This window comes from Gymnoscopelus braueri (genome assembly GCF_963280865.1).
Source record: "Gymnoscopelus braueri genome assembly, chromosome: 9".
In the NCBI taxonomy this organism is placed as follows: domain Eukaryota; kingdom Metazoa; phylum Chordata; class Actinopteri; order Myctophiformes; family Myctophidae; genus Gymnoscopelus; species Gymnoscopelus braueri.
Window position 1 is genome coordinate 21,363,597 of NC_137610.1, and position 23,972 is coordinate 21,387,568.

The 23,972-nt window shown below is 44.3% G+C and overlaps 1 protein-coding gene across 3 annotated transcripts in view; it reads left to right on the plus strand.

The window, feature by feature from the left end:
- furinb (furin (paired basic amino acid cleaving enzyme) b) overlaps positions 1-23,972 on the plus strand; it is a 116,879-nt gene that overhangs the window by 81,194 nt on the left and 11,713 nt on the right. For all 3 annotated transcript variants that reach the window (XM_080437618.1, XM_080437620.1, XM_080437619.1), the window contains 7 exons: positions 5,259-5,347; positions 8,268-8,440; positions 14,052-14,264; positions 16,768-16,868; positions 19,600-19,703; positions 20,742-20,859; positions 22,043-22,222. In XM_080437618.1, the coding sequence (XP_080293744.1) occupies positions 5,259-5,347; positions 8,268-8,440; positions 14,052-14,264; positions 16,768-16,868; positions 19,600-19,703; positions 20,742-20,859; positions 22,043-22,222 (978 nt within the window). The remainder of the gene's footprint in view (positions 1-5,258; positions 5,348-8,267; positions 8,441-14,051; positions 14,265-16,767; positions 16,869-19,599; positions 19,704-20,741; positions 20,860-22,042; positions 22,223-23,972) is intronic.

Sequence of the window (23,972 nt, forward strand, 5' to 3'; positions counted from 1 at the left end):
AACATCATCAACGAGAGGATTTCCTCATGCGCAACATGGACTCGAGACAAACGCAAGGTTTTTCTCAGAGGGAAGCACAGGAATACGGTGATTTTTCCACTGTTTTTCCTATCTCCTGGCACCACCGCATGGTCCCTGTTTTTCCAACGGGCACTGGAGGTCAACTACAAGGTTTTCCTCTGTGGGATCGGCGTGGAAACAGAGATTATTTTCTCCCTGAGTTTCCCATTTCCCCCAATAGTCCATCCCCTCCCCTATCCCCCTCCCCCACTGCCCTGCTGCAAACACAAAGCCCCCACCCCACTCCCCCGATCACACCTCCACCTGCCCCACCCACCTTTGAAGCTACAGGGACAAAACAGCTTAAGGAACCTGACTTTTTCCAGACTGAACAGATGGACACGATTTTCTCCAAAAAAGGACTACACATCATCCACCTAAATGTGAATAGCCTCAAAAACCCCACAAAGATGTCTGAAATAAGATCCATGTTTGGAAATGGCAAGGTAGGGGTTCTCTCTTTTTCAGAGACAAAACTGGATGACACAGTAGACGATTCTGAAATTGAGATTATAGGCTACAATGTCATTAGGAAAGACAGAACTCTTTGTGGAGGAGGGGTATGCATTTATGTGAGATCTGACATCATTTTCAATGTGTACCCAAAATTGGAGAACAACTCCACGGAATCGGTCTGGATAAAAATCACCTATCCTCACGCTAAACCCCTGATAATTGGCGCAATCTACAGGCCCCCAGGTCAAAATGAGTTTTATGATTTATTAGAGGAGCACATGGCAATCATTGGAAATTCAGAATTGATTTTGATTGGCGACTACAATACGGATGTACTCCGGAAAGACGCCGCCATATTTAAATCTTTCAAAAAATTCTGTGACATGCATAGCCTCACCCAAATGATAAAAAATATCACAAGGGTAGGCCCCACTTCTCAGACCATCATTGACCTCATTTTGACATCAGACCAGTCGAGGATTCCTTTAAGTGGAGTCATTGAGTGCAGTCTAAGCGACCATAACATCATTTTCTGCACGCGTAAGCTTCACAGATCTGTAGTTGATTGTCATAGCACGATCAGCTGCAGAGCTGTGAAAACTTACTCATCAGAAGCTCTCACAACAGCTCTTGAGAAAGTGGATTGGTCAAATGTACTCGGTGGCTCCTCGGCTGAGGAGTCTTGGACTGGTTTCAAAACTGCTTTTGTGTCTGTTATTGATAGCCTAGCGCCCAAGAAGGTGGTGAGAGTCAGAGCCCGTACACAACCCTGGATGAATGGAGACATCCTAAATGCAATCAAACTCAGAAACAAAATGTACTCTGAGTTCAGGAAATGCAAAGATGTGCAACTACTTGAAAGATGCAGAAATCAACGAAATGTAGTAAACAAATTGGTCAAAACTGCCAAAAAGAATTTCTTAAATGAAAGTATTGAGGCAAACAAAAGCCACCCACAAAAGCTGTGGGAAGCGCTACAGAAATTGGGCTGCAACAACAAAATTCAAACCAAAGCTACAAACATCTGCATTATTTCAAGTGGCGTGCTCATTACCGACAAGCAAGCGGTAGCAAACTGTTTTAACAGCTTTTTTACCACCATTGCAACCCAGTTGGTAAGCAAACTTCCTCAGCATTCAGGTTTGTACGGCTCTGACCACATCCATGCTCACTATGTTAAACTAGGGGCTAAAAAAGACTCCTTTTCATTCAAACCAGTAAATGCTGATGATGTGCAGAAAAAACTACTCGCCCTCCAGCCAAACAAGGCCACCGGCCTTGACAATATCCCCACCAGATTCCTCAGAGACGCAGCTACTGCTATTGCCCCCATAGTAGCCCAAATCACAAACCTATCCATCAGCCAGTGTCACGTCCCACAGGATTTCAAGTTGGCAAGAGTAATCCCTCTGCATAAAAAAGGAAGCAAATTAGAACCTGGCAACTATAGGCCTGTTTCCATCCTTTGTTCCATCTCAAAGGTTGTAGAGCGATTAATTCAAGAACAAATCAACAGCTACCTCAGCGAGCATAAACTGTTGTTTGAATTCCAATCGGGCTTCAGAACCTCCCATTCCACTGACACATGCCTACTGTATCTGACCGACTACATCAAACGTGAGGTAGACGCGGGCAAATACTGCGGCATGGTCATGTTGGACCTCCAAAAAGCGTTCGACACTGTAAACCACTCAATTTTACTTGATAAGCTGAGGGCGATTGGTTTTGACTGCACATCACTAAACTGGATGAGATCTTACCTGGAGGGAAGAGAACAAGTGGTTGACATCAACGGAACCATGTCCTCATCCCTCCCGGTGAGCTGTGGGGTTCCTCAGGGCAGCATTCTAGGGCCGTTACTGTTTCTTCTATACATTAACGACATGAGTGCTGCCTGTAACTGCAAATTGTTCCTGTTCGCTGATGACTCGGCACTCCTGATCTCGGGAGAGGACAAGTTGCAAGTTGAGGAGGCGCTCAGCTCCGAACTCTCAAAAATCCGTACTTGGCTTACCGATAACAAACTGTCACTACACCTTGGGAAAACTGAATCCATTCTCTTTGGGACCAAACATTCCCTCAGACAGATGGATGTAAATGATTTCAAGGTCAATGTCGATGACACAATTATCTCTAGCAAAGAAGAGATTACCTATTTGGGTTGTGTACTTGACAAATACCTGACAGGTGATAGCATGGCTACAAAGGTGGTCAAAAGAGTAAACCAGAGAACCAAATTTATGGGCAGAGTTTCCTCTTTTGTCAACCCTCAGGCCCTCAGGACCCTCTCTGGGGCCCTGATTCAACCACTTTTTGACTATGCTTGCACCTCCTGGTACTCCAACACCTCAGTGTCACTGAAGACTAAGCTTCAAACCTCCCAAAACAAACTGATTCGGCTACTCCTCGGATTGGGGCCCATGACCCACCTTTCTCCCACCCATTTTGCCAGCCTAGGCTGGCTCAGGGTGGAAGACAGGGTTAAACAACTAAAAATGGGACTGGCCTTCAAAATTGTAAATGCAAATTTGCCCGATATGCCCCCAATTCCCGCATATCTGAGTAAATACCTCCAAAAGGTTAGCGACACCCACAGTCACAATACCAGAGGGAGCGTTAACAACAATTTGGTACCACCCACCCATAAATCAAACATGGGCAAATTCTCCTTCTACAGCACTGCCACCCAGGATTGGAATAGTCTAACTCCATCCCTCAAAAAATGCAGTTCGCTGGGCTCATTTAAAAGAGCCTTAAAAAATCACCTTTCAGGAGGCCAAAGGTGGAGGTAGTACCATTTTCCCGTTAGACAGCAGACCCCCCCCCCTGTTCTTGTACATATTTTTTTTCCCCTCTTTTTTATTTTTTTTGTTGTACATAGTGTTATATATTGTTTTTGGCTGTTTATTTTGTAATGATATTTGAACTGTGGTGCCACTATATATGCCTATGAATTAAATACCAAGGCCCTCATTGGAAACAAGTCCGCAAGGACTTTTATGAACGGACCTGTTAGACAAAGTATTTTAAATGTAACTGTGCTGTTTTACATTTTTTGCCTAATAAAATATTCAATCAATCAATCAAAAAAATCAAGGTATGATCTTAATAACCGGTGTAATAATCTATGACGAATGGCAAGTGTTCGTTCTGTTGCAACCATTTTGCATTCTCCTCACATTGCGCGGGACTGTCAAAGCCTCAAACCAATGGAACATATTAAAACCATTTCATTAGCGGTGATCATATCGTCTAGCCTGAAGCGACCTAAAGACGTCAAAGTTTTGTATTATATGCTCTCTGTTCTACAGTATCTCTATTCTATAAAGTTGTCTGTCTGTCTGTGTCTGGACAATATATTGTGCATGTCGGGCATGGCGTCACAGTAATGATGTGTGTGGGTGTGTGTGTCAGTGCATTTTGGCGTTGTTAGGCAACGGTTTCGGTTTTGTGTGATGTCAGACCAGGGCTCAATGAGAGAGAGAGAAACAGAGAGGGGGAGATAGAGCCTATTTCACCAATGCAATAAATAACCCGGAGAGAGGGAGCCTATTTCCCCCACACAATAACCAGACCAGTGCTGGGTACCGACACCTGAACATGTGATAATTGCGCTGATGACACATTGTGAAGCGTATCGTTTTCTGCGTGTAGTTAATAAAGCGAGTAGCTGGTTACTGCCTGTGGCTATGCATTGTTTAATATCCATACAACATTCTATAAAGGGGAGTTGGTGTTATGGCATCTGTCTGTTCTCTGAAAACTCAGCAGCCCTAGTAAAATATTGATGAGGGGTTCTGTGAATAATTCACAGTCATCAATAACCTCTCATATTTCACTGGGATGGCCAGCGGCCAGTGAAGATGAAGCCGATTCAGTTTTTTGTCCCTAAGTTTCACCTCACTGTCACGACTCATGAGTGATTCGGAGAAACTCACTTCATTCTTACTTGTCAATAGCAGCAAATAGCTGGAGATGGGATAATTATCTTTTCTTTTTTTCTCAAAGCCCTGAGGCCTTGAAAAACTGCAAAAAAGTATTACAGTAGCATCCTTTTAGAGAGCTGTTGTTGAAGGGCACAACAATCTTCACATTGCCATACAGTACAAATGGTTTGTTATTATTTAATTGATTTTCTCTATTGCTGCTATTCAATCCTCAGAAAAATCTCTGTTCAATAAATAAAAAATATTTTCTAAATACTAAAGGAGTTTTACAGTTCTTTTTTTCAATTCGTATTCCATATCCTATGAATTATGCATACGTTTGATCCTCCAGAATTTGGGTAATCCAAGTCTATCCACCGAGACGCAAACGCACCGCAACGAATGCAACAAGCCAGTCACTTCCTCACTGACGATAGTGACAGTTATGGGGAGAGCGCTTGTTTTGTATCACTCAGCGTCGCTGCATTGCTTCTCACTTGACTAATGCTGCCTTTACTGAGGCTTCGTGTGTGACGTCACACCTTGTCTGAATTGCTTGCCCTGCGTGTCAGGCCTGTTTTCAGTGAGTGCCAGTCTGAAAACCAGATTTTAGTTTATTAAACTCTCTATTAATGCTTTGGAGATATGCAGAGTGAAAGAAAATTAACAGTCTTTTCACGGGTAGGCTTCAAAAAGACATTAACCAAACATAACATATGATTTTTTTTCCCGGCAGTGGGTCTTTAATCATTCTCCTGTCTATTATTAGCCCTCGTTCATGAACCTTTTCTTCTCTCTCCCCCTCTCTCTCTGCAGGCATGGCACTCGCTGTGCAGGAGAGGTTGCAGCTGCAGCCAACAACGGTGTGTGTGGCGTGGGTGTGGCGTACAATGCCAAGATTGGAGGTGGGTAAGGCATGTATCTGGAATGCAAAATTGGAAAGAAAACACTGTTAGCACACAATAATTCACAGTTAACCACATTAAGGGGGAACATTTCTAAATGTATCCAAATCTGTTAACCATGTAATTTTTTAAGTAAAAAATGTAGACCTTTGATTGATTGATTAAAACTTTATTAACATGATTATTAACCGTACAGGAATTACAGGTATTAAAGGTAATGCTAAAGGGATAACACTAAAAGCCCCAGGGGCTTGTTTCCGTTGTGGTCCATTGTAATCAGTTCATCAGTAAAACATATATTACAATACAATACAAAACATATTGGAATAAAGCTCAGTAGAATCATAAGGCGTATGTACAGAGAAAGTATGGGGTGGGGGAGGGGGCAGATGATTCTACTATCAAGAATCTACGTACAAGATCATACTATTATCTACTTACAAGCTCATAACACACAGCGGCGCGTTGTGACCTTGTAGATTGGCTATTCTTGCTATTTGCCGTAGTATGTATGCGTATAGGGCTTAAACGTGGTCAAGTCTGGTCCTTACTACTCAGCAATATAGCTGTTTCATTATGGCCTGTTTACAGTTACGTCTTTACATTATGTGGTGGTGAAAGCACAGCTAGATGTATAACGAATGTGATGATTTATTATCCCAACCATTACACAGCTGAGCTAAAATTAACCAGTGCTGTATGGCAAGCAGGGCAAATCGATATGACTTCAAATCAATATCACAATTATTTGAAACTTTTGCCTCGATTTAGCTTTTGATTCGTTGGTTTATAAGTTTATACAAGCACATTTTACAAAATATTAAAAAGAAAAACCTGCTTCTCTATTATTCGATGAACCTAAATGAGCCAGATGAAGTTGGTTCTTGGTTCTAAATATCAGTTTCGGTATAGTTTTTTGGGTTAATTGCTCAGCCCTGCTACCGCACAGCCTGCTTGAATCTTTTGTCTGCATGCTAGGTGAACACACAGGTTTTTTGAATTACTTGGACAAGGCTCATCTGCTGTCAGAACATTGGCTAGTTATCCCGATGCCAAAAAAAACAAAAAGTAATTTCACCTGGCATCTGTTCTTGTCCCACCAGACCACAGGTCTCTACACAACGGTAGAAATTACAGCTATTAGAAGCAGGTGTGCACGGTCTGAACATTGATCACGTGCACGTCATTGTCGACAAGTGGATATATATTAAGAAATAGTCCTCGGTGAATTCACCTGTTGTCTTTTTTTCCTCATGAATAAGTTCTCTCCCTCCACAGAGCATTTCCAAAGGAGCCTTTTACAAACTTTTGCCACTGAACAATCTGTCAGGAGGCAGCCAATAAGACTCAGTGGAGCCCGTGGCGGTCCCATCCGCAGATGTTGGTCGTAACTCTCCCTCTCCGTCTTCATTACCATTCGTCTCGCGGCCCGCCAGCTCATTGGCCCCCCGCTCCCCTCATACATTATTCCCCCGCCAATTCGTTTATGCCACGAGATCGCCAGATTGTTTATAAACAGCTGTGCCTTGCTCCCGTAATATAGCAGCAGCAGCGGCGAGCGCACGTGTGGCGTGTGTACACTCTGCCTGTATGTGAGCACATGCTGTATGCAGGTGTGTGTGTGTGTGTGTGTGTGTGTGTGAGGTGGAGGGTGAGGGTGGGAGATGGTTCCGGAGCTTAATTGCAACATCCGTACTGAGCGATGATTAGCGTTTACCCGCTGTAATTGACCCTCCTCAGCTCACTCTGTGTTTCTTACTTTCTCCTTCTGCCACTGCTTCTTTCTCCAACACACACACACACGCACACACACACAGAGACCAACGTATATACCACCTCTGCCTCTAACAGAAGAGGAAGTTTCACAGTATCTTTATACGGGCTCGCCGTGCAGCTGGAGGTTGACGAGAGCTGTTACGACAGCAATCATCATTACAGCTGCGTTACGGTGAATCGCACATAATGATCGTCAAGCAAAACATCCCACAGTACCGCCGCCACCATTTATACCACAGGTCGGGGTTCTTTTTTTTTATGAATTGCTCTTGACTCTACCTACACAGCCACTAAAAATGATTACAGTCCCCGGCGGCACTATCCCTCACGAGCGCACGTCGGCGCCCACAGGGCGCAGGCAGGTTGTCTCGGAACGTGGATTATTGAAGTCTTTATGAGGACATCATCAGTCATACCGGGGTCTGGGGAGGGGGTCGTGTAACTGTAATGGCCCTTATTTGAAGCTGGTTCATTTCACGCCTCTGTGCTGCCATTAATGTTCAGCACGCTGACCCGAGGCGCCACACATCAAAAGGGCCGTGTTCAGGTATGATGAAAGGTGACACACAGAGAAAGACCCCCAGGCCCCCGCGGACACACGGCTCCACTGGTAAGACGTCAACCCCAGAGGTCGCCTGTGGGGAAGCGTAGCCCCACCTGTGCTCCTGCCTCCTCCACAGTCTGTCTGTCTGTTTGTGTGTTTGATGGCACCGGGCGCAGCTGCATTTATTGTTTATGTGACAATAAAATTGTACGCCTTGCACAGACACACACACGCACAGACGCACGTGCACGAGGCGGCATAGAGCTGCTCATTACGGCCACAGCGCTCTCTGAATTTTTTTGTTATTCCCTGTCACTGTTTCTATTGTGACAGCCGATAAAATGAGAAACTGCGGCCTGACTGATTTCTCTCTTTATTTCCTTGTCTTTTTTTCCCCTTTTACGACAAGCTTTCTTCTGCGTGGACTCGCATACTATCTGTCACTTTCATTTCGGCTTTTGTTTTTCTCTTTCGTCGACATCTGAAGCCAGAATTCCACATTCCCTCTACTCCCCTGTCACTCTGTCATTGTTTGATGTGCGTGCGTGTGTGTGTGTGTGTGTGTGTGTGTGTGTGTGTGTGTGCGCGTGTAATCCCCAGGCGTGCGCATGTTAGACGGGGAAGTGACAGACGTGGTGGAGGCCCACTCGCTCAGCCTCAACTCCCAGCACATCCACATCTACAGCGCCAGCTGGGGCCCCGAGGACGATGGCAAGACGGTGGACGGCCCCGCCAAGCTGGCCAAGGAGGCCTTCCTCCTGGGGGTCACCAAGGTGAGTCGGAGGAGACGCCGTGGGCTCTCTCAACTCTGCAGTGTCTGTCAGACTGTCATTCCAGCAACACCCTCGGTTGCCCCTTAACCCATGGGTTCTGTCAGTGTAAAAGTACTGAAAATTGGAAATACTCCAGTAAAGTAAAAATACTTCAAAATTGTACTTAAGTGCAGTACTTGTGTAAATGTACTTAGTTACTTTACACCACTGGGTTCTGTTGATTGACCCGTGGGTCCAGCGGGTTCGGGTAAGCTTCAGACGCAATAATCGCGGGTGCGGGTCGAGCTGGTCAGCCCCGGCCACAATAAAATGAATGGGACGGGTTTGGTTCGGGTCTTGAATTAACACACATTTCTTCCGGGTAAGGTCAGGGGTGGGTCGAGTCAGCGGCAGATTGGGTTGGGTAAAAAAAAAAAAAAAAAACATGCGAGCAGCTCTAATACACATTCAAATCCATAGTGTTAATTTAACCCCTGCATCCCTATTCTGGGGGCGAACGTTCTGCAACAATTGCAGATCTACAATGCTCACAATGCTCACAATGCTCACAATGCTCACAATGCTCACAATGCGTCACAATGCGTCGCTCACAATGCGCCAAGGTGAGGCGTTGTGAGCTTGTAGATGGGCTATTTTTGCTGAAGAGAGTTAGTGGTGAGGCAGAAAAGGAGCGGACCTGGTAAAGAACCTTGGGGTACACGGCCAACTGAATATATAGGGTTTAAGTGGTTAAAGCTGCAATCCGTAAGTTTTGCGCCCTCGCAGGGATTCTAACCCGTGGGAGACCAAATATCTACTGCTGAGCCAAGGAGGAATCTCTGCCTGGCCAAGGGAGATATTGGGCTTATGAGTTTCAGGCAACTACTACTTGTAAACATGTAGGTGTCCTACCCGACACCGGGGTCTACCTTTCTCAATGGAAGAAATAGGGAGACCACCTCCAATCACACTGCAGATGTTCTAGTTATATTGTATTAACATAAAATATTGTTTTATTCATTCAAATAAGTTCCGGATTGCAGCTTTTAATTCTGAGAGGAGGTTTGTGACTAACAAACGGATCAATGAATACTGAGGATTTTTTTCTGTGTTGCAAAAAAAATAAAGAATGCTGAGCTTTCTGAGAAGCAGAGCTGCTCAGTGTTGACGCGTGATTGTCTCTCAACAAAAGGCAGCAAAGGCCTTTGTTAACGGCAGATGGGGACCATCTCTAGACCATCTCTTCATGGTCTGAGTTAAATGACTCCTTTTTGTCCTCCTTTTCAACCCCGACGGAGGGAGCCATCAGCTGAACGAGTCATCTAAGGCTAATGTCATCGCTTCTCATGTGTCGGCGTGGTGCAATTATTAAGAGAGAGAGCGACATTAGCAAGATGGTGAAATGAGCAATGAGAGACTGGCAGAAAGAGAAATTGCAGCGAAATAGCTGACGCAGAGCAGGGTTTAGATTAGAAGAAGAAAAAATGGGAAAGCAATTGGCACATGGATGTGTGAAATGGTGCGTTTTCTTTTCATGGAAGAGAACGAGTCATGTATCGCAAGCCTACTACTGTACGTGGCACGCTTAGTAACAATGGCGTGTTGGCGAGGAATAATGGCCTGACAGCAGCACAACAGGACCTTTCAGGTTTTACTGAGATAACCCCTGATGCCGCAAGTATGACCAGTTAGCCCCTGTAACCTGCAGCAGAGGTGTGGTACCACTATAAATGCGGCTTGGACGCTCAGAGCATCAATCACAGCTTCAAGATCACCACTTGCGTGTAATTCAAAGTAAGCCTGACATTTAGTACACGTCAGAATCCATTGATCCGTTACAAAGATTTTCCTTACCTTTCTTATTTTCGTATTTTTTGTATTTCAAACTTTCTCCCAATCTAGTCGGTATGCCACTTCCAAATTCCCCCATGTAGTCGTTTCAGACGGGGAGCGGCTGACGACCTATGTAATTCATCTTCAATGAGAGACGGGTGATTATTTGGGACGCACAGAGAAGTTGAAGGGCGGTGAAGTGAGCGGGTGCGGTCCCGTGACATTTTCGCGCTTGTTTGTGCACACGCGCACGCAGGCGACAAGAGCTGGATTGCGGTCAGCTTTTTTTTACCCCGCTACCCGCAGGAGGACAAAACAACAATGATTGCGGCGCGATCCCCGCTGATCCGAGCGAGACCGCCCGCGTCCACTGCTCCCCGTCTGTAACAACCCTTACAATCCCTGCTGAACAGGCACCCCGACCAACCTGTAGTCGAGTCACTACTGCAGCGACAGAGGATGCCCTCCCCAGCCAGCTTCCCAACCACAAACACGTGTTTGTTGGAGGCTCGCACCGGCGGCCACGCCAGATGCACCGGTGGAAGATTCGAACCCCAGTCTTCACCGGTGGTGGGCAGGAACTTTACCCCCTGCGCCACCCAAATGCCCCGAAGTGTCGTATTAATTTAAGTCTGAGAGTGTAAGTAAGTCTCAGCATTATATTACGACGCGTTCATCCCGGTCACGTTTCAGAGGAGAGGTTTGAGAGACTGATATCTGCTCTGTTTTGAACAAACATTTGCAGCATGATTGCTTTTCTGTATGAAGCGCAAAAATGAGGAAGGTTCAATTACAGGAGCACAAGTCTTGAGATTCGAGGAAGAGCTGGGAAACTCTCTTGATTAATTATTCCACAGGAAGCAGTCCGTAAAGGTGTTGATAAGTGAGAAAAGCAGCCAGTCTGATTTTTGTATTCACGGGAGCTGAAGTGGGGCTGCTGGTCTCCCAACAAGGGATTAGGAAAACATTCACACAGGCTTCTTTGAATCTATAATGACAAGGGCTTGTTGACGAAGGTGTTTTGTGTTTGTGTTTATGCATGCGAGAGGGTTGTGTTTTTGTGTGCTTGCGGAAGAGAAACGTTGTACGTATGTGTGTGTGTGTGCCTATGCTTCGGAGCTTGTTGACGTTACTTCCACGGCACTGGTTTCTCATCTCAGGCTCTGCTGGAGTTTAGGTGGAGCATGGTGTGAAGCACGTCATCCATCCCAGTGGTGGAAAGTAACTAAGTACATTTACTCAAGTACTGTACTTAATTTTTTTTTTAGGTATTTGTACTTTACTTGAGTATTTCCAATTTACAATACTTTTACTTCTACTCCACTACATCTCAGAGGCAAATATTGTACTTTTACTATTTGAAAACTTTAGTTACTTGTTACTTTGCAGATATACATTATTACATTATGAAACATACATTAACCACTTCACCTATTTTATACATAGGCTATTTGAAAATAGCCGATCTACAAGCTCACAACGCGTTGCATCGCAACGCATTGTGAGCTTGTAGATCTGCTATTTTCAAACATTTTAGTACTTTTACTTTTGGTACTTTAAATACATTTTGATACCAATACTTTTGTACTTTTACTCAAGTAAATTTGTAATTACGGACTTTTACTTGTAACGGAGTACTTCTACATTGCAGTATTGATACTTTTACTTAAGTAAAACATTGGTGTACTTTTCCCACCACTGATCCATCCCCGTCCTAACCATCGTCTCTGTGCTCTGCCTTCTATCTATCTATGAATTCGAGGAATCTCTTGTGTGTCTGCCCTGTCTTTCCCTCACATCTCTAGACTTTCATTCATCCGATCGCCTTCACATTTGATGTGTGTATTGCTAAAAACCCGAGGGAGTTTGGTTCAGTGTCGAGAACGAAGTCGATTGGAAGATCGGTTGTCGAGAGCACTGCAAGCAGCCCTCAGGGGGGGCCAAGTACTCCATCTACCCAGAATGACCATGTGCTCCAAACAGGACCCCCCCCCCCCCCCCCCCCCGATGCTGCAAGCAGCAATACTGGGTGCTAAGTGATCGGCCCGTTCTAAACAGCCATGTCTTCCAAGTAGCCACGAGCTCCAAATGGTCTACCTGTTCCGAATGGCCACGCTCCGAACAGACACTGCACTAGTTTTATTTATTATCTACTTCATTATCCCTTTCTCTGTGAGAGGAATATATCAGACATCTCACCAGGCTCCTGGTTGTGTTCCCTCGCCCCTTCTCTGTTGTGTTTTTTTTAGTATTATTATTTTTTATTCCACCCACTTTCGGCTGCTGAAAAAGGAAGGTTTTATTGTATAAGAGTCAGTGCCGGGGTTGCTGCTGTTCACATGCTATGGAACGTTCCACTTACTTGTCTTTGAAATATGGACCCCCGCATTGCTAATGGGATAATGTGCAATGGTGGAAGAAGTACTCGCAATTCTTTCTTAAGTAAAAGTAGTAATATCACAACAAGAATTCTATGTTACTAGTAAAAGGCCCTCATTCAAAGTTTTACTTGTAAAACTTGCAAAACTTGTTTTACTTGTAAAAGTTGCCTGTAAAACTTGGTTGGTACTGGACAAATTAGACATACAGTACCAAAGTAAAAGTACTAAACTTTTTCAAATACACCAGATCCACATAGTAACTTGTAACTAAAGCTGTCAAATAATAGTAGTGCGGTAAAAAGTACATTTGCCTCTGAGATGTAGTGGAGTAGTAAATATTAAGAAATTGAAATACTGAAGTAAATTAATAGTACCTCAAAATTGTACTTAAGTACAGTTCTTGAGTAATACTGTACTTAGTTACTTTACACCACTGCATGTGAGTCGGTGCCTCCGTCGCTGCACTTCACATTCTATGCTTCGTTCCACTTAATTGTTTCATTTTCTTTTGAAATACGGACCCCCGCATTGCTAATGGGATATGTGTAATGTGGGAACGATCTGCATTCAGGAGACGGGAGTGCACAATTCGGGCGCCTCTTTTCCCCCCCGTCTTTTTTCTACTTTCAATAGCCGCCGCTCGTTTATCAGTCTCCCAAATTAAAGTCAACTTGAGTACATTTTGTAATTACATTTCATCTGTTTGTTATCTGTCTCACTGCCGCAGTAAATTGTCTGGCATTATGATGTATTAATAACAGTTATGCCTACAGCGGTTCAGCGTCTTAGCGGATGCGGCGCGCAAGTTATAGGAGGCTTTTATTGGTTGAGGGAGAACATCTTTGGCGAGGGTGATTCTTCACACTTTAACCCGTTCAATCCGGGAACGCATCTGTGTCACTTTAGATTTCTTTGGCTATTCAAAAATAGCAGATATACAAAATACAGATATACAAGCTCATAGCACGGCACCGAGTGCCGCGCTATGAGCTTGTAGATCTGCTATTTTTTTAAATTGCATTTTTTTTTGCAAATCTGAATGAATATATGAATGAATATATGAATATATATTTCTTTGTAAAAAAAAAAATGTTCCAGGGACCCCCAGAAGCAAAGATTTGAGTAACAAATGTTCGCTTTAAAAATATATATATTCAAAGATTTGCACACATTTTCACGATTTCTTTCAAAAAATAGCAGATCTACCAGCTCACAGTGCGGCACTCAGCTGTGAGCTTGTAGATCTGCTATTTTTGAATAGCCAAAGAAATCTAAAGTGACACAGATGCTCCCGGATTTAATGGGTTAATGGCTCTTCTTATGCGAGTGTCTCTCTCTCTCTCTCTCTCTCTCTCTCCCACTAATGGCCTCTCTTTCAGATGTACCTTTCACACGTGTGGCTTTGCCTTTTTTTCCAGGGTCGCGGTGGAATGGGCTCCATCTTTGTGTGGGCGTCGGGGAACGGAGGCAGGGAGAAGGACAGCTGCAACTGCGACGGCTACACCAACAGCATCTACACCCTCTCCATCAGCAGCACCACCCAGTACGGCAACGTGCCCTGGTACAGCGAGGCCTGCTCCTCCACCCTCGCCACGACCTTCAGCTCCGGAAACCCCAGCGAGAAACAGATAGTGGGTGTCAGGCAAAACGCACAAACACTGCACATAACACTCGACAGACACCCTCTGGGACAAACCCTGTAAACAACAAACAAACGGACCAACCCTTCGGGCTGAGTGGGTAGAGAGGCCGTCCCTGAGCAAGATACTGTATCTCTAACCCCTAACTGCTCCCCTCCTGAGTGCTCATTATAACCATCTGAGCAGCCATCCATCAGTTGGGTGAAACTGAATAATAAAAGGTCTCCCCTCTTCCTTATACTTCCTTGACTGGGGTCCCAACAAATAATGAGCTTGTAGATCTGCTATTTCCACTGAATGTTCACCCACTGTATTATGAGATGCCCAGAATAGGGATGCTCGGGTTCATGTGGTTAAACCAGTGGTTCTCAAAGTAGGGTCCGGGGACCCCTAGGGGTCCTTGAGGGGGCACCAGGGGGTCCCCAAAAAAAATTGTAAATATAGTGTGAAAATCAGTTTAACCACTTAACCCTATATACATCGAATATTTGAAATGCGTCGCGTTGTGATGCACTGTGAGCTTGAATATGGGCTATTTTTAAACAATCGTGAAAATATATGAATAATGTGGAATATTTTTTTTTACATTTTAACAACACAAATCTTGTATGGGGGTCCCTGGCACAAAAAAAAATCTGATCAGGGACCGTGGCCAAATACATATCAATGTGGGGGTCCTTGACATGAAAAGGTTTTGGAACCAATGGGTTAAACCACATGATGTCAATTCTAATAGGAAAAACAAAACTGATGAATTGTACAATATTGTCTGATTAGCATTCAGAACACTCTCGTGATGTGTTTTGTCATACGTTATGGCACAATGCCACAGCTCATTGGCCGTGGTTGTCATATGTTGTTTGCCACTGAGATGTCTGTGATCGAATACCGTGAATAGGATTTTGGTCGTTCGATGCTGATAATAAGTGGAGGAAATTACAAGCACCATATCTGCTCCTCGTTTGTTTGCGTGCCATTGTTTGTTCCTTCACAGAATTCATCATCGTGTCTGCCATCTAAAGCAAACAAAACGAGCACTTGCATATCTTAGGGACTTAGTTTTGAATTTGTATTCCCCCCCTCAAAGCTGTTTTGCGCTGAAAATGTGGAAAACTAAATGATCAACTTGAATGCCAGTGAAAGGCAAAAGTCTACATACTGTTACCATACTTCTGTAGGGCCTGAATAAACACCCATAAATCGGTGGACCTTTAAATAAGACTCATAAAATTGTTTCACACATATCTAAAATGAGAACAGAGACAGAAAATTAAAAAAAGAACTGCAAGTCTGCCATTCCCTCCAAGCTCAACCAGAAGCACGCTGCAGGCAAGCAAACACAACTCCTCAAATGTGCGAATAGCAGTGATTAATGAAAGAAGCCGCGCTTTGTACCATGACTAATGTACTGCCGTAGCAGGCGGTGTACCACGTTTTGTCATCTTGTGGCTTCTAAGTACATGTTATGTAGCATTAGGGGGGAAAGGTTCTGCGGCAGGGATCAAAATACTTCAGTTATGGGTTTTTTCCATGCTAAAACATGTTCTTTTTTCTTAAGCTGTCGAGCACTATAGATGTTATTGGCAGGACTCTCGTGACAAGTTTCTCTGGGTTCTTTTACGAGTGTCTGAGGCATAACAGGCTTGCGTATTAACTCCCCCCCTTCCTTTACTTTGTTTATTTCCTTCTACTGACAGCTAGGCATCTTTTCCACGATTCTAAACCAGGTGCATGCTACTCTGGGAATGAGGATACAGGTCATTAGTGCCCCAAGCTGTCAAGCAGACAGTGGCTCGACCCAAACACACACACACACACACACACACCTGGAATCTGTCCCTTACCTTCACAGTTCCTTTTGCCCTGTGGCGCCCCGTGCATCTGTGACTTGTCCTCGTCATGACCCACACGGGCTCTCGTTAAATTTCCGCCAATGGCAGGAACGAGAGACGAGGGATGCGGCAGAATCAGAAATGGATATTTTTACCCTAATGGCATGGCTCTGCTTCTCTGTGCCCTCCTTGGCTGACTAATCTGACTTGGCTGACATTCACCGCCTGGTCGGTAGCTCTTTGCCAGGGAGCTGCTGACCTTGGATTGAATTGATTGTCTGATTCTTCTACTCTCGTCCATCAAATCACCCAATAGCCGCGGGCAGAACTGCCACAGTCCACTGGCCCACCCTGTGTCCAAAAAGCCTTCAGCGTAATAGTCACTCAGGCTGCTGGGAAAATCATGTCAGATTGACAGACACGCACGCTCTTCTCTCTCTCTCTCTCTCTCTCTCTCTCTGTTCGTGTCTTTTACTGAATTTATACTGTTGAACAACGATGTTACTCACCGATAATAGCAGATCGACACGCTTCGACCTGTTATGAGCTTGTAAGTCGGCGTAGAGCTGTAGAGCAGTGAGTGACACCAGTGTGCAAAGTAGTCAATTATAAACCAGGCTTTTCACTATACTGTACCATAGCTCTCCATTTCTGTCTTCCAGGTGACGACTGACTTGAGACAGAAATGCACGGACACTCACACTGGGACGTCTGCCTCTGCCCCGCTGGCGGCTGGGATCATTGCCCTGGCTCTGGAGGCTAAGTGAGTGTGTTTATGTTCATGTGTGTCGCCTGTTAAGAGAAACACCTGCTCCATCCTAATGCCTGGATTACAGCTACATACAGAGAGAGAGAGCGGTTTCTGCTGGCGTCACTGGCGTCCATTGCAACATAGATGGATTGATCCCGTGGGAGAAATTAAATGTGTCATTGCAGTACCGCAGTTATGAAACACAGAGCAGACACAGAAAAAGAGATGCTGCTAGGAGTAAAATAATACTAATACTACTACTAATAATAATAAAGAGAAACAGGTAGTAATGCACAGGGAACTTTGTTAAAATGCACATTTGCACGCACACGTCTGAGAGTGTGCGTGCATGTCCTGGTTCGCAATCCTAACACAGAAAGGGGGGGGGGGAATGGCAATAAAATAGCTATTTTAGATATTGACATTTCCAGATCCGCTATACAGCCTTTAAAAGTGGTCTCCATATATGGACATATTACTTTTGTGACGCCCACCGCCCACCCACAAGCCAAATTTAATATAGGATACATATATATGGTATATAAAGATAGATAGATAGACATAAGATTCATTTTCTGCTGTATGTATACTCGCTACTCTCCGTATTGCCACATATTTCCTCATTAGGGATTGGCTGACAGGTGTCAGGTCTAATCAGATATCATGGCGCGAGTCAGTTTGAATGCTCATTACGTCGTGCCACGCATGCATCCCTGGCATCCCCCTGTGCCCGCACCCTGCCACTGTCAGCAGTCATATCAGGCCCTCAGCAAGCCACCGCTCCATGGAGCAGGGTTCTGACTGGCAGGAGTGAAGTGATAGCCCGCATAGACTAAACATCCATCACATTCAGTGACAAACCAAAGGCAATCATTCGGTGTAAGCACCTCAACCGACCCGTTACACACACACACACAAACACGCACGCACACAAAGCCTGATTTGTACTAAAAATCTATCTATAAGCTCACAATGCTTATAGATGCACAACACACAACCTAGTATAAACCGCTAATCGGGCATTAGAGGCACTAGCACCGTGGTTCTCAAAGTGGGGTCCAGGGACCCCTCAGGGTCTTAACAGGTCTGTAACTCTGAGAGAGTACAAATGGAACCAAAATGGACCATTTGCTCTCTGAGTTACGGCGGTCTTTGAAATGAAACTGTTTGAGAACCACTGCGCTAGTAATAACAAGGTAGATAGTAAATCTCAGTCAGAGAGCACACCAGAATTCACAGAGATGGAATCATTTAATAGGAAGAATGCTGTCTCGGTTTTCTAGTTTTTTTTTTCTTCTTTTGTACCTCCGTCTCCTCCACCTTGTTGGGTGAGGTGACATTGAGTGGATAGGGCTTCATGTCCGTTAATAACACATGAGAGGGGTTGTGAGAGATGGGAATGCTGATGTGTGTGTGGGGGGGGGGGGGGGGCGAGAGGCAACGCAATTCAGTGTTTCTATTTCTGTCTCTGCTGCACACGATGGCACCGGAGTGAGCAGTAAAGCCTGTGATTCATGGTTTGATTACCTTAACCCATTTAGACCGGGAACGCATCTTGTGTCATTTTAAGATTTCTTTGGGCTATTCAAAAAATAGCAGATATTCAAGCTCGGTGCCGCGCTATGAGCTTGTAGATATGCTATTTATTTATTTTTATCGCAGAAATGTGTGCAAATCTTTGAATATATATATACATACATTTTTAACTCAAATCTTTGCTTCTGGGGGGTCCCTGGAACAAAATATTTTCAGATGGGGGTCCACGGACATCCTTGACATGAAAACAGTTTGAGAACCACTGATATTATTTCAACAAAGTTTTTTTTTTTTTTAACTGTTAGGATTTAGAAGACATTTGTAGAATCCCCAGAAGCAAATATTTGAGTTAAAAATGTTCGCTTTAAAATATATATATATGTTCAAAGATTTGCACAAATTTTCTCGATAAAAAAAAGAAAATAGCAGATCTACAAGCTCGTAGCGCGGCACTCGGTGCCGCGCTATGAGCTTGTATATCTGCTATTTTTTAATAGCCAAAGTATAAAATAATGGTTAAAGTGGTTACACAGATGCGACCCAATTTTAATGGGTTAAACCACTGAGCCTACCCCTCTCTCTCTCTCTCTCTCTCTCTCTGTGTTCAGTGAAAGGCTTCACCCTCTAAATAGGTAGAACGAGGCTTTATTATTTGGTCTCCTGCTTTAGTTGAAGGTGACCCATCCCCGAATCCCAGAGCTCATTAGAAACTATCATTACAGACGAGACGAGGCGCTCTCCTCCGGGGGCGCCGTAGCCACCAGGCGATCCGCTCCGAGGCGAGTTGTCGCCGCCTTCCCTGACCTTTTCACACAACGGTTTACGGTGTGCCTTTTATAAAACGGTGTCTTATACCTGCGTTAAGCCCCATAACCTGAGCCCGTTTCTCTGTTATGACTGACCTCTGGGGCTTCCTCTGTGTTGAAGTGATGAAACATGATCTCACAAAAAAACGGCGTGGCCCGTCCTCATCCATGTAGGTCGGTGTGTATCTGCTTCATGATCGCATTTCAGGTGTGTCTGGTGTAACTTGACCTTTTCCGTGTCCTACAAACTCGTTATTCCATTACTCTGTATTGTGTATAGGCTTAAGACTGTGAAACCCCTCGCGCACCCTAGGCACGCAATGCAGAGCAGTGGCAGAAAGCTAATACGGTGTTTTGTTGCGAGGTGTTTTGTTGTGACGAGTTGTGTTGTGTCTCTGCAGCATGAACCTGACCTGGAGGGACATGCAGCACCTGGTGGTGAGGACATCGCGCCCCGCCCACCTCAGCACAGACGACTGGAAGACTAATGGTGTCGGACGCAGAGGTACGCGAGGGCAACAGTCATGTGGGAACAAACAAAAGCAGTGTTTATTTGCTGTGAAGAGGAGAAACATTCACACGCTGAAAAATGAGCTCTCGATATTGAATTCGCTTGCATTCCGTTCACATAGTCAGGCATCAAGGCGTACTGTAGCTGGGGAGAACGCTGCATAATGTTGTTCTTCCAAGGTAACATGAACAAATCACCGCAATGAGTCCATAGTCATGCGGGAAAGAGCACAGACGCATCTGGCATAGATGGATCTGCTCTATCAATCTATGACTGATAGATCTGTCCCAAGAATGATATGCAATAGAGGAGATACAAAACATCTATATATAAATGCGATCAAAATCCTCATATCTACAACATGCCAAACAACGTTAACATTATAAAACGGACATTTCTGTTGCTTTATTCTGGCTGGCTGAGTCCCAGTTGTAAAATACACACACCTGGACCGCCTGGTGTAATTGTGGTGACAACTTTTACAAATTACTCTTGTAGTGAAAAGACTTCAAAACTGTTTTCATGGGGATATGATGTATGTTGCCATATTAACTGCTATATAAAATTGGTTACCATGGAAGGCCTTGGTTTACAGTGTTTTAGAATAGCTAAAGCCTGACTTACTTAGTTGCACACCAGTGTCGCACACCAAACATAGACGATCTACAAGCTCACAACAGCACTGTGAGCTTGTAGATCGGCTATTTTTGGTGCACGAAACCTGCCGGCAACCAACTGTATATGAGACTTAAGGGGGTTGTAGGCACTCTGCTTCATGTCGTGCCCAACAATGCCCCTTAGCTGTCCTAAAATCACCACAATCCACGGCCTCTGGGGGCTTGTTGCTCTATCACGCTAGGTGACAGTTCATCAATAAGTCATACACCGTAACAAAAGGCCATTCAATCCTGGTGTGAGATAGACTTTGTTTGCTGTGCTCAACCTCAAGATAAAGTCCCTGATAACATTTAATACAATAAGTGGACATGGCAGATTAAACCCCATTTTCTGACTCGTTCTCCACACACACAGTGAGTCACTCGTACGGCTACGGACTGCTGGACGCAGGTGCCATGGTGGCGCTGGCACAGAACTGGACCAGCGTGGGACCACAACACCAATGTGTTCACACCATGCTCACAGAGCCAAGGTTAGGAGAGAGAGAGTGTGAGAGAGAGTGCGCACACTTGTGTACGAGACACTATTGCATGCATGTCATTTAACCAATCAAGCCATAGATACTTCATCGCAGAGTCCTGCAACGGGCCGGGTACCCGACGGGTACCCACGTTTGACGGGTGAAAAATATACTTCAGTTCACGGGTACGGGGACGGGCGGTACTGCACTAAACGTGGGTGGGCAACATTTTTTATTGTGAAAATCAGAGAGCACTGTTTCCGCCCAAACAACGTCACACACGCCGTTGTCTTAACTCACAAAAACATATTGAACATCCTGTTAAACCTTCAAATTAAAATCATCTGACAATGTAAACAGTGACACGTGTGTCCTCCGTTCTTCACTTGACGTGCAGATTTCTGAACGAACCTGACCACTGAATGTACCGCTATTGTTGAAGGCTGCTATCTTGTGTTAAAAGCATTTTAAAACTTTTGAATTGAGTGACTGTCTGTAGGCTACAGTACTTACTGCATGTAATCACCGGTAACAGGGCGGTCTACGGATCTGATTATTGACGGGCGGGTGCGGGTTGTCAAATTTGGACCTGTGCAGGACTCTGCTTCATCGTACAACGAATAGTGAAAAAAGACAATCTATAAGCTCTGTGTGCCTGTACAGCAGCGGTTCTCAAAGTGGGGTCCGTGGACACCCAGGGGTCCTTGAGAGGCTTCCAGGGGCTCCTCATCGAAATCAGTCTAAGCACTTTAACCCTATTTTATACTTAGGCTATTCGAAAACATTACTGATCTACAAGCTCACAACGTGTTGAGAGTTTGTAGATTCTACGACACAAATCTTGTCTTATAGGTTCTCTACAAAACCTTTTCAGATGGGGGTCTGTGGCCAATTTAGGGGTCCTTGACATGAAAATGTTTGCGAACCGAAGTATTAGGCATCCAATGCAAAAAGATGAGTTTGCACACTGTAGCTCCCTTCTATGACGTTATTGTGGCATCCACCCAAAAAAAGTGACGTTTCCCAGCACACTGCTTTTCTTCAGAAGTGAACTCATCTTTTTGCCTTTGATCTGTGTTCTTTTGAGCTCAGCACCTGCCTTTAAATGGTTTGTTTGGATGTGCGTGACCTCCTTTGATCCTCGTTAGGCGTCCAGTGCAACATTAACCTCAGCCCTCTCCTCCCTGGCCCGCAGAGACATAGGCAGCAGGCTGTCCTTCAGCAAGACGCTGGACGCATGCTGGGGGCGGCCGGAGTTCGTCAGCTCCTTGGAGCATGTCCAGGCTCGCCTCACCCTGTCCTACAACCACCGTGGGAACCTGGCCATCCATCTGATCAGCCCCCTGGGCACGCGCTCCACCCTGCTGTCTCCCAGGTGAAGAGTGCATGCCCTCTCCCATCCACACGTCACTCTGTGTCTGTCCCTCCGAGGCCTGAGATGACACAGCCACCCCTGTCCTCTAGACCCGAGAACCTGAAATACCTTTCCCCCTCAGCCACTTGACATCAAACATCCACTTGACAAAAAATCATAAAAAAGGAAATATCTAAAAACACATTAGACAAAAACTATTTTAAAAAAGTGTGTCAACAGTGTGTTAATCCATTTCATATTATTGGATTAACACACACTTATTCATTGCGGAAGTGTGTGTTAAACACTCACACTTACACGATGTAAAGTAAAACACTATTAATTCAATATTCACCTCATACTCCAACTCCATTTGTGTTATTTATTCCTTATCGACCGCACGCCCTGGCGTTACTATAGATTAGTAACCCGACACTTCATGACGGAGCCATGAAACGGATTAGCATTATCAGCGTATGATAGACAGCATATGACAGAGAGCCTATGAGAGAATGATATCAAGCTAAAGAAATGATTAACACTCACTGAGGAAGACCCTTGTGGTGAGGGTGAGGGATTTTGTGTTTATACTGAAAAAGGAGTACATTCTAGTGTGGAATCTGTGGATGAACAAGGAGTCATAATTTGTAAACACTACTTTAGCATTGCAGCACCTCAAGGTAACACTCTATAATTCTCAACAGCCACCTCAAACATCACCATAAAATCCCAAATGATTTAGCAACAACACATCACAAAACCCCGGCTGCTGCTAGGCCACACAAACCTCAATAATGCAAATATTACAGAAACGATCGAGGCACTTCGATAAAAAATATGTCTCCAGTCAACGTGGTTCAAAACAAGGGGTTTAAAAACATGATGAAAATGCGAGACAAGAAAATCTATGCCCTCTCTCAACTGATAACGTTGTATTGGCTGCCCTGTACACTCAGTGTTGAATGACAGTCGAGAAAAAAAAACTCATAGGACAGCTGAAACTCACTCACTGAAAACAGCAGATCTACAATTTCACAATGAGTTGCATTGCGACACGTTGTGAGCTTGTACTGTAGATCTGCTATTGTTTGGTGAGCGACACCATCGTACAGCAAAATCTAAATCAGGCTTCAACCTCAAAATGTTGATAGGCTGGTGTTCTTGCCCAAGGAATTTTAAGTATAGTATAGTCGTCTCTCCAAAAATGACTGGTGCAAGTTTATTCATTACATCTTTAATTCAAGATTAATTAACAAAAATAATGAGGACAAGTGACTTGATATATTTTGTTAGAAGAGACTTAAGTTTTAAGTCCAGCACTTACTGTGTTATGTTAAACTTTGTCCATTTAAAGCCCTGTCTAAACAGCAAGCGTCTACTCGCACCAAAAGTGTAATAAAAGTGTTGCTTAGTTTTTTATTGAAAAAATAAGAATCTTGTGAGAGATAGTATGGGGGGAAAAACGAATCATTTACATTTTAGTAAGAATCATACAGCCTTATTACTAATGTCAAAGTACTGATATATAAAATAGAATAAATAATTCATAGTTTTTTTTAATAGATATTGCAATAATTTATAGTTGTCAAAACATCGTCTTATAATGGTGCATGACTCCCACGTGCATCTAAGTATAAATCAAGCATAACTCTGCCCACACATCTTGTATATTGTCAGGGGCCTTTGTAGAAGAAAATGTTTTCTTTTAGGTGCGTAGGAGGGGAACACTAACGTAGAAAGACAGTAGTACCCCTATAAGTGAAGACAGCGT